We start from the raw sequence: 12089 nt of genomic DNA, 5'->3' as shown, positions 1-12089 counted from the left end.
AGCTCATACAGAATTAATAACTTGGCATTCTTATTTTATACAGCAGTCTTATGGGCTTGGTAAATCAGTCAGACCCTGAGAGATGGAACCTGCTCTCAGTCTACCAAATCTACTTTCTGGGCCTATCAGTTTATTTATTTATTTTTTAAAGATTTTAGTATTTATTTGACAGAACAAGACACAGCAAGAGAGGGAACACAAGCAAGGGGAGTGGGAAAGGGAGAAGCAGGCTTCCTGCTGAGCAGGACCCTGGGATCATGTCCTGAGCCAAAGGCAGACACTTAACACTGAGCCACCCAGGTGCCCCTGGGCCTATCAGTTTAATGGGCAGACGTTGGACAAGGGTGTCAGTTGCACCCTGAGGTGACCACACCCAGCAGCATGACTCACATTGCGGAGTGCTGAGTAGGTATCTGTGTAAATTCCAAAAAATAGTATTTTAATTTTAATATTTTAATTATAAAATATACCACTTGGTTGATGTTTACAACTACCCAACATTGCATATGATAATCTTAAAAACTTGCACGCATACCTATTGCTATGAGTGTGTATCTGTGTTTGTATAAGTGCATATGCTTAACACACAGCATGTATGTAACATATAAATTTGCGCTATTGGTGAAAATGTTCTGGCATTTCAAAAAGTACATAAAAGAGTTTCTCCGTGCTACACACCTCCCTCACCAGTTCATTCCCTCCCTCACAGGTAACCATGTTTGCTTTCGCATTAATATAGCTATACATATATTTACACTTACAAAATAAATGTAGAGCTTTTATTTATATGAACATGACCATTCTTCAGCAATTATCAGGTAACTTAAAAAACCTACTGAAAATAAAGGCTATTATTTGTAGTAGCATCATGTATCCTTGAGTTTGAAGATACCAGAATGTACTTTGTCATTTCTCTGTTGATGAACATTCAACTTTTTGCTTTTAAAAAATTTCACTGTTTCAAACTAATTTATAAAGAAAATTTTCATGTTAGGTCTTTATGCGTGTAGATCAGAATTTTTATAGGATAAATTCTGAGAACTGGAATCGCTGGACAAATTGCATTTTTAATTTTGAAAGTTAATGACAGGTCATTTTGCTAATAGGCCATTTCAATTTACACTTGTCCATAAAACATGATATGTCCTTTCCCCCCTCATTCTTTCCCCTTACAACATATCATCAAACTTTTAATTTTTTCCAAGATTTATTTCTTCATATGCTTGTTTATTCCTGACATTCCTGGCTCATGGGTGGATCCAAAGAAGGAGAAAACACATAGAAATAAGCAGAAAAAGAAATATTAAAATTTTTTTTTCTTTGTTTTTTTTTTTTAAATAAACTTTATTTCAGTCCCTATTATAAACCTAACATATGGCATTGTGTTTTTAAAAGACACAGGGGGCACCTGGGTGGCTCAGTGAGTTAAGCATCTGCCTTTGGCTCCTGTCATGATCCTGGGATCCTGGGATCCTAGAATCAAGACCCTAGTCAGGATCCCTGCTCAACAGGGAATCTGCTTCTTCCTCTTCCTCTTCCCCAGCTTGTGCTCTCTCTCACTCTCTCTCTGAAATACAGAAATAAAATATTAAAAACAAAAAAGACACTGAAAACTGAAAAGAAGAAACTATCCACTCATAATCCAAAACTAACATTGTTAATATTATGGTCCATTTTTTTGGTTTTACTATTTTGTTGGAATTCTATATTTTGCATTTTGCATCATACTGTATAATCAATGTTTCATTCTACTTTCAGCATTTACATTATATCTTGTTACTGAGTTTAAATTATTAATAGAATATGCATTCGGGGGCACCTGGGTGAAAGGATCGATTAAGTGTCCAACTTTTGGAGCTCAGGTCTTGATCTCCAGGTCATGAGATTGAGCTCCATGTCTGGGTCCACGTCTGCTTCCACAGTCAGCATAGAATCTGTTTGAGTCTCTCTCTCTCTCTCTCTCTCTCTCTGTGCCTCTCTCCCCTCCCTCTCTCTCTCTCTTTCTCTCAAATAAATAAAACCTTTAAAAAAAAGAATATGAATTTGACCAGCAAATTTTTAAGTTTCTGAAATCTAATTCTCTTCTGCAATGAAGAGGTAAAACAGAATTATAGAAAAATAAAATATGTAAATAAAAATTAATTTAAGTCGTAATTTCAGAACATTTTATTCGAAAAGGAACCTCACTAACACCCAGTCAATTCCTTTATTTTTCTAAGAGACACATTGAGACCTAGCGAATCCAATATTTGGCTCAGCTTGCCAGCTAGTTAGTTGCAAAAGCTAGAATATGGAAGCTGGATTCCTCTGACCTGGCAAAAGCATTCTCATTACAACGCAGTTTTCCACCTCCCATTTCCTGGTCACTTAAATTTTTGCAGTAATTATAATCAAATTACCTTATTTTAAATCTCCCTTCGCTCTATGCTTTCTCTCGTCCTGAAAACTAATCTTCTGGAAGTGGAAGGGTCAAGAAAAATTAGATTAAAAAAAAAAAAACACAAAAATGGAAACTAACAAGTTATAAATACCAGCAAAATAGGAAAGATGATTTCCATTTTTATAAACTAAGAACTGTTTTCAACAGTTTTTCCCCTTTAATGTATAATTTTACATAAAGCATGAATTCATTACTTATGTTTCATGAATATTCTTAAATAAATATTACATTGTCTATTTGTCACCTTTGTTTTACCCTTCGCTTATGCAGTGAAAACGACTGGGGTTAAACATTAATATATGTTAGTGTGATTTCTGTATTACAATAACAAAAGTCATATGTACAGAGATTTTTTTTTTGAAATTTTATTTCTTTAAAAGCAAAATTACATAGGAAGGTGCTTTGGAGTCTTAAATATTGAGGCATGAAACACTGATCCAAATAAATCCCCAAATAGGACTACCATCTACAGATTTTTAACAGCTCAAATATAGCAATGTTTAAGTAAAATATTTAATTTACCAAAGATTTTAAAGGTAATTATAGTGAAAGAAGGTAAAATGTATGAAATAATCAAGCTATTCTAAAGAGAATACATAAATAGTTGTAGTTCTTTGAATTAGATAGATGGATAAACCAATAATATACCTAGATTTTTGTTTTCTCTTAAAAATTTATTTACATCTCATCCTAGCTCAAACTTTGGAAAATTCTTATTTTTTTATTGATATATACAGCTGTAGCAACTACTCAATTGTCTCTAATTATAAAAAACAAGGCTTAAGGATTCATCTCATATTTTCTTGGTAATCACTGCTTTTGTAACTTAACTATAATGAGTAGGCACGTAGGACCTTAATATTGAAATCTCACTATCCTCATGTATATGTGTTAAATTGGTGTAAATGAATTCAGTGATTCTGTGATGAGTCTTTTGCTTTGTGAAAATGTCCTTTGATTCATATCAATAATAAAATCATTAAGGAATTTGGGATTCAAATCCCTGATCAGAAATGTATACATCTCAGGACATTTGCACGTGTCTAGACTAAATACAGTATCAATAGAAGTATATCTAAATATAAATAAAAGTCTGACTCAATAATATTTAGTTACTATTTAAGTATAGTTTTTATTTTGTGAATCTTCAGAATATAAAAATGTTTGTTTCCATTCCCGTTTAAATTAAATTTCCCTTTTTTTGCCATCTCTTTTACAAAGATATTCTAAAATATAAGAGCATTTTGTTTGGTAAAGCTTGTAGAGAAGATGGCAGTTGCCTTTCAGTTACGATTGTCTCATTCTATTTGTTTGCAAAATATTTTTTAAAGATTTTTATTTATTTATTTGAGAGAGAGAGAGGGAGGGAGGGAGAGCATGAGAAGGGCGAAGGTCAGAGGGAGAAGCTGTCTCTCCACTGACCAGGGAGCTCCATGGGGGACTTGATCCTGGAACTGCAGGATAAGGACCTAAGCCGAAGGCAGTCGCTCAACCAACTGAGCCACCCAGGTGCCCTGCAAAATATTTTAATTAATGATATCTGACATATGCATATGCTCAACGTACCTCCTTACCTTGAATCCAGGGCTAAATTAAAGTTCTAGTTCTTCTTAGATTGTATTAGAGTTGAGGTTAGGATTGTATTGCTTTTGATTTCTCTCTAATCTTGCATTACTTCTTCCCATGAGAACTCTAAAATTATCTCTCAAAGGGACAATGAGGAGCAATGGTAAAAATATCTTACCCTTTATGACAATAACCTCTCAGTCTGTGGTTTTTGAACTATGGGTTACAGCCTGTTAATCAGTCCTGACATCAATTTGGTGGGTCATGCCCAGCATCTGTATTAATAAAATTACGTAAGTAAATAATATCAGAGTGCCTCAGCAGTAATGGAGCCAAATATTTTTCTGTTAAACTTTTGTTTAACCATGTGTGTGGGTGTACGTGTGTGTGCACTAGACGGTATAAAACTTGTGGATTAACTTGGGTGTTGTGATCAGAAAACTCTAGTCTAACCACAAAGTTATCGTGACTATCTCACTCTGGCCACAACAAACACATTCATAAAAGCATATTGGAATTTTCTTACAATGCTTTGTTTAAAGTAGGCCCCAACACACCATAAATAAAAATTAGGATACCCAGTCACTCTGTCCTCACTGTCAGACTGTTGATGGGTGACTGCGAAAGTCCTGGCCCTAGGGAGGACACCATGACTGTGGAAACTACTTAGTGTTCTGAGCTGAGCAAACTCTGTGGGGGAGAGGAGAGCACCAGTGTGATCCCCCCACTGAATTCCTCATCTCAGGAACCCTCCAAGCACCTCTTAGAGTGGACTTCCAGCACCACATGTTCACCAAGTGTTTTGTTTTATTTTGTTCTGTTTCTTCCTGAGCTGAATCAGGCTTTTTCCATAAGTAAGAAGGCACATGGGAAAATTACATATTTTTTAAAAACAAATCCCCGCTCTTGTAAAACTTTATCATTGTTCACTTCCTCTGTGTCTCCTAACAGTTGCCCCTCAGTAACATATATTCACTTCTAAGAAGCCTTTTTTAATTAGAAAACAGGGTGTGTCACTTCTCACACTTTTGTCTTAAAAACAGAAATCACTGTGTTCATTCCATACTTTTGCTTACAATGCATATAATATATATTATATACACATATATACATGTATGTGTGTATACATATATGTATATATGCATATATACATGTATATATATACATATATATGTGTATATATGTATATATATGTCCACCTTTCCTTTTGTCATTAATCCTCTTTCTCACCATTTCTAACTTCCATTAGCTGCTGCAGAGGACAGGGATCATCTTTTTTTTTTTTTTAAAGATTTTATTTATTTATTTGACAGAGAAAGCAAGAGAGCACAAGCAGGCAGAGCAGCAGAGAGAGAGGGAGAAGCAGGCTCCCCACTGAGCAGGAAGCCCGATGTGGGGCTTGATCCCAGGACCCTGGGATCATGACCTGAGCAGAAGGCAGACGCTTAACGACTGAGCCACCCAGGCACCCCCAGGGATCATCTTTTAACTCACTTCTTAAAGCATTTTGGACAGTTAAAAATGCTTGTAATGAAATTCTATTAGGAAGAGAAAATGACACCATTCTATCTCAAAATCGTATATTTCATTTCCCCCTAATTATATTTTTTCATGTTTTTTTTCTAAGTAGGATTTTACAGTACCTGTATGTTCCTAAATGAGTTTTCTTCCAGACATTTGCACGAATGTGACCTGTAAAAGTGAATACATTGTCCTTTTGCCTTCTTGCTACGTCCCTCCAAAATCCCCGTTATGTTCCCCTCTTTGGAAGGCCAAAATAGCAATGCCTTTAAGTGTTTCTCTCCTGAGAGCTTTTTCTATTTCTTTCTGTGGAAGTCTAGAGAGACAAATATCCCCTTAGTGACTTGGCTGCCTGTGCAGTCTCTGTCAGTGGCGTTCGTGGCTTGCTCTCACGCAAAAACAGATCCCATTACACCGCCCATCTTGAAAAGTACCCCTTCTGCTGGGCTTTAGAATGCTGCTGAGGACAGTGCAGAGACCAGTGGCCCTGCATCCTTAGTTAGATGCACGTTTGACATTCATTACAGGCTGTATTTTCATTCGGCGATGGACTTTAGGTATTCTGTGAAACTGCTAAAATGCATCTTCTACCTATCCTCTATTCATACTAGACTCTCCCCTTCTGTTGTTGCCTTTGTACCCCAACTTCTGTCTCCTGGCCTCCCTTGTACATCTGCCCCCCAAATCCCTGAGGCTCTCTGTCAGCAGACATTTCTAAATCTACTTTCTTTCTTAATATTCTACCTATTCTGCTTTATGGTCTAGACCTGAAAAATAAATCTGGGACAATCTGGTAACATATAGTGAGATGTCATTCTTAGGTATATTATTTTCATTTTTACAATATCCTTCTGGAGACAGAACATTGGTGGAATTTTGAATAATCTGGTGGTACATGATAGAAGTTTTAATCAAAAACTGCCTTCAGTCTTTCATTTTTTTCATTTAATGGATCCCACAAGTATTTTTTCTGTGATTCTCAATTAATCCCATTTGAATGTCTACCTTTTCATCCTCTGCTTAAAACCAGGGTTCCTGTATATTTGTAAACTAATAGAATTATTCTACTCTTACATTTGGAGTGAGTGGGGAAAGACTTGTCAATTTAGATAACTAACTAGTTTGGATTAAAAATTTTTAAAAAGTAAACAGCCAGTTTGACTTGGTTCTTAGGATGAATCATGATATACAACACTTATGCAGTGCTTATTATAAACCAGATGCTTTATTAATACCATTTTTTTAGCACTTAGAGCAACCCTGAGAGGTATGTCATATTACTATACCCATATTATGGATGAGTAGACCAAGACCATAGAGCTTATCAATAGATTGATACACTTAAGAGTGGTGAAGTCAAGTTTTGACATAGATAATCTGTCAAACTATTGTGTTCATTAAAAGCAATCGAGTCAGTTAAAGGTGGGAGGTGGGTGCATGCAATCTTTTTTTTTTTTTTTTAGTTTGCAGGTGTACACCAGCTTTGAAAATGAGCACTCACCAACTGTGAATCTGACTTTATTCCAAAGGGTAGTGTATCATGTCAACTTCTCCTTTCTTTTTCTTTCTTTCCTGACTGAACTGTTGGAGATTGATATAGAATGGTGATTTCTCTTTCCTTCCTTCCTTTTTTTTTTTTTTTAAGTCTTCCTTTTTCTTTTCTTTATTAACCTGTTGAAGGCTGACAGACACTCTCGGTTGGCCATCCACTTTGGTTTTGACTCCCCTGGGAAGGATAAGGCACCTGTGGAACAGAAAGAAGAATCAGAGCTGTCTGCCCTCAAGGAGCATCCCCTCAGGCAGACGAAAGGGAGAAACGGTGATTTTCTGAGCATGTTGTACTCCATAAAGACCTGTGTGTTCTCTTGTCTCTGCAACAGGTACCATTTCTGTCAACACACTGCGCACGCCCTACACGGCGCCTGGAGAGAGTGAGATTCTGGACCTGGATGATGAGCTGTACCTGGGGGGCTTGCCAGAAAACAAGGCTGGCCTCGTCTTCCCCACCGAGGTGTGGACTGCTCTGCTCAACTACGGCTACGTGGGCTGCATTAGAGATTTGTTCATTGACGGCCAGAGCAAAGATATCCGGCAAATGGCTGAAATTCAAAGTACTGCTGGAGTGAAGCCCTCCTGTTCAAGGGAAACAGCAAAACCGTGCCTTAGCAACCCTTGTAAAAACAACGGCATGTGCAGGGATGGGTGGAACAGATATGTCTGTGATTGTTCCGGAACAGGCTACCTTGGCAGGTCCTGCGAGAGAGGTAGGATTTCAAAAACCAAGTAGCTGACTCCCCTGAGATGAAAAAGTGTATTAAATGTTGACCTCAGACCTTAAACTGACCATGGGAGCATAATGCATGCTCTGAGAGATAAACACCTACAGGCCAAGCAGCCTACTAATGAGTCATACAGGATTTTCAGAGGGCCTGATTCTGGGAAGACACGGAGTTTGAAGTGTATTGCAGGAAGAAATATGTTAGTCTTTCAGATCCTCTATAGAGTATGGGCTAAAGATGAATAACTGACAGCAATGACAGTCTCTTTTGCCCAGTTTTTAATTTCCGGACCCTAGAAAGTAAAGAAGCTATGAATTAGAAATATTTATGGAATCCAGCGCTAATATCTATGGCCAGAAAAAGAGCATGTGAGGCTACTTCCCTAACACTGTGGAATGAGACTAAAGTTAGTCTGCTCACTTCCCCTTGGTCTGCTTCTCTGAGTTTGAAATTTAGAAAGTAAGGTGACTTTCAATCATCTGATTTACACTGGCAGTTTCAAAAGTGCACCCTAATTTCAAAGACACTTAACTATGTCTAGGACCTGAGTGATCACAGAAGATTTACCTCTGCTGTATTTACCTCTGTGGTATTAAGGCTCGGTGTGTCTATGGGGCTTCTGAGCAGCTCCCTTCCTTTCTTCTCTAGTAGGAAGAACAGCTACATTTTTTTTTTTCTTTTCCTCTCCCATTAGAAGGAGAAGAATAAGGATAAAAGGAAGAATGAAGAGCAAAGACAAACCACTGTTTGTCTGCAGACTAAAGGGGGAACAGCAGAGGGACAAAGTCCTCCCATCGACCTAAGAGTACCAGATAAATGCTTTAGTCACTATACCCATTGCTACTCATTTTCAACAATGGAACAAAAAAATCAATATGGAAAACTATTGATGAGTTGTTCCACTGTCCTCTCATGCTTCAAATAATATCTCTGCATTAGACATTTAGCCTGAAAACTCCTGTTGTGTATTGTATAAACTATGTACATTTAGTTTTCTTTCCCCCTTTCCATCCCGAAATCATTTAATTTGTTTAAGCTTACACTTCCTAGAGAACAAAAACAGTGATTTTCTAGAATCCAAAGTTGAGATGTGACTTTGGTTCTCGGTCTTAATGAAGAGGTTCAGTTTATCAGTTCTATTATTAGCATTAATCAATCTGAAAATAGTAATAAATAATTTAATAAACTAATAGTGATCTTAAATTACCAACCAAAATACTGTTAACTGTTCTGCACTCTACAGTTAGATAGGTCAATAGATGGGTAAGTATATTAATCACCTAAATTCATTCATTCTCCTAGTACTGAATTGCAATTCCTATCCATTGTCATTAGAGGTTAGCTATTTCTGTGTAGTTTCAAGAGTAAGGTGTATATTCTCTGTGAATTCCCTCTTCTCATTTCCTTCTCTAATTTCAGTTTATTTGTTTCATTGTATGGTCTTCAGAAACGGGCAAAAGGGGCCAACAGTAACCACCAAAAAGGCAACAAAGTTTGTAAGACATATTACAATTTAGACATAATGGGAGATTCGCAGACCTGCATGATTTAAGCTGTTGTTTTCTTCTTAATCACCCAGAGAGCTGCCAGTTACACTGATGCTTCCTGCTTAAGTGAAGCTAGAAAAGGCTATCACCGGAACTGTCACACAGATTCCAAAAGCCTTCAGTTAAATATGTGTGGTGTACCACCCTGTGGCAAGATCCTGCTACTACATATGGCAGAAATAAAAATAGAAATTGTCAAGCTTCCTGAGCCAGAATGAGAGAAAGGGAATATTTTTATTTCGCAATAATTAGAAGGAGGGGTGGCAAGCATATGTAGATTTGCAAATGAGAATTTAATAGCAAGCTTCATCACTGGGATCCGGCATACATTTTTATCTGACAGGTGGCTAGAAATTTCTGCAGATTTCTTTGTCTCCAGGTTGGTTGTGTGTTGGGGAAAAAATGGTCATTTTTGTGCGGTTTTTGTTTCCAGACCACCCAGCGTATTGTTAGAAGTCTTTGTTTTTCAGAATTAATTTTCTTGCTCACATTATGGTATCTCCTGAGAACAGTGGTGATGTGGGATGCTTGTCATGCTCAATACCACAGAATTTGGCTTCTGTCCAGTTCCCAGCTATGCCCTAGTTCAGTCAACATAGGATCGTGCCCAGCCCTTGGGGTTTCCAATTCAAAAGAAAGAGCTTTGACTGTGGTTCTTCTCCAGATATACTCTGATCACATTAGGGTGTTAATCACCTAAGAGTTGATGGACAACTCCTGAAATTTAAAAATAATAATAAAGGAACTAGTAGTCTCCATCTTACTATTACCAAGCAATAATTGATAATTTATAAAGATTATTGTTCATAGTAAATAAAAAGTGTGTTCAAGTCTTTAGATAATGCAGCCTGAGGAATAATATTGTAGTCACATTACTATAGGAAATTTTTATTCTGCATTAAGTAAGCAAAGGAATTTATAAGAAAGAGTATTTGCTGACCTAGGCAATTAAGGAAAATAGTATTTTTTATGTGCATCGATCCCTTAAGGAAGAGTAATGTAGAAATAATGTGCAATTGAATATAAATTAAATTCAGCATTTTCCCTCCTACTTTATTTTTAATAAAGCTGAGAATTTGTGGAGACTTGGCCATGTAGAAATTATTCTTGGTTATGTGTATATGTTGTAATCAGAGGTCTGCTTTATACTTGTTTGTTAAAACTCTAACAGATGGAGAGACAGATGTCAGAGCAATATAATTTGGCTCCCTGTCTGATTTTCATCGTTGTGCACAATATGTGACTGCCTTTCGGCAAAACTGAGCACAGGTGTACACTTTAGACGGCAAGAAGGAATAATACAGAAAAGCAAATTTATCAAACTTAACGACAAAGGGGAAGGAGATGCAGGAGACAAAGCTGAAACTTTTTTCTCCCCCTCTGGGAAGTATTGTATTGGAATTAGCCTTCTAAAGTACTCTTTTGTGTTCTAAGGGGTAAGATAATTTCACTAATGTGAAAAGATGCTGTCAAATAGCATAACCTTCAAATGTCAGAGTGTTGTTTACCATTTATTTGGCAACTCTAGACTCCAACTTGTGCATTTTCCATTTCTTGTCTAATTAAACATTAACTCTAATTATGAGGAATCATTTAGGTGTTCATTTGTCATTTATCAACAAGTTATTTTCACATTGAGAATTATTTAAAATGTACTCAAGTTTTATCACTTTACAATATTATTTCATTCCTGCAGTTTTTTGGAGAATGTTATAGGCTAATGATTCTGATTATTTTCCAACTTTGGATTGTATTTCATACTATGTTTATGATCCATTGTCAGTCATCTCTATTTCTGGAAGGATGTTCCCCCTCCTTAGTTTTTAATCAAATTAAGCTGCATTTTATAGAAGATTATAAAATCATTTTTAAATGTGATTATTGAATAATAGACACTAGGTTTATAGATTAAATAAATAAAGGAAAATTAACATTTCACTTCTTTTATCAATATGATGCCGAGGAACTGAGTAAACGATAATGACTTTTAAATGTTTATTCAGGTGTTTGTTGCTCTATAGATATGGATAATGATTGGCTCTAGTTTAGGCAAAGAAATAGTAAAGAACAAATCTCCCTTGATATTATACAAGAAACATTTTTTTTTCTAGAGATCACCATAGCTTTACAATCAAGTTTTAATTTTTTAATTAATTAATTAATTTGTGAGAGCGAGAGCGAGAAAGAGAGAGAGAGGAAGAGCATGGATGCAGGGTATGGGAGGAGCAGAGAAGGAGAGGCAGAGAAAGATAATCTCAAACAGACTCCCTGCTGATGGTGAAGCCTGATGTGGAGCTCAATATAACTCCTGAGATCATGACCTGGGCCGAAATCAAGAGTCAGACACTTAACTGACTGAGTTACCCACGTGCCCCTTAATTATGTTTTGAATAAACTACTACAGCTTTTCTGTTAGGAAACTTATCTAATAACAAAAATATGTGGTATAATGTAGAACCATTATATTTTAAAAGGATCATATTTTATTTTCTCAAAGTCAGGTCAGTGCCCAGCCACAGGACTGGTATTTTGATAAATAGATGCTAGCCTGTCATGTGTGGCACAGTGTGTCCTTCAAAGTAGAATTCAGCAAATATTATGTCCACATACTTTACCAAAATTAGATTCCACTTAACAATAGGCAGAGTAAATACTTAACTTCTTTTTTTCTTTTAAGATTTTATTTATTTGACAGACAGAGATCTCACGTAGGGGAAGAGGCAGGCAGAGAGAGAG

General features: G+C 36.5%; 1 protein-coding gene across 33 annotated transcripts in view; it reads left to right on the top strand.

Moving 5' to 3' along the window:
• Positions 1-12089, top strand: part of NRXN1 (neurexin 1) — a gene marked incomplete at its 5' end in the record, with an annotated part of 1159071 nt that overhangs the window by 512835 nt on the left and 634147 nt on the right. For all 33 annotated transcript variants that reach the window (XM_080814815.1, XM_080814809.1, XM_080814838.1 and 30 more), the window contains one exon: positions 7408-7791. In XM_080814815.1, the coding sequence (XP_080670941.1) occupies positions 7408-7791 (384 nt within the window). The remainder of the gene's footprint in view (positions 1-7407; positions 7792-12089) is intronic.

The sequence above is a fragment of the Martes martes genome (assembly GCF_963455335.1).
Source record: "Martes martes genome assembly, chromosome: 9".
NCBI classification, from domain to species: domain Eukaryota; kingdom Metazoa; phylum Chordata; class Mammalia; order Carnivora; family Mustelidae; genus Martes; species Martes martes.
The sequence above is the reverse complement of the archived record's forward strand: the minus strand, read 5'-3'. Positions and strand labels throughout refer to the sequence as shown.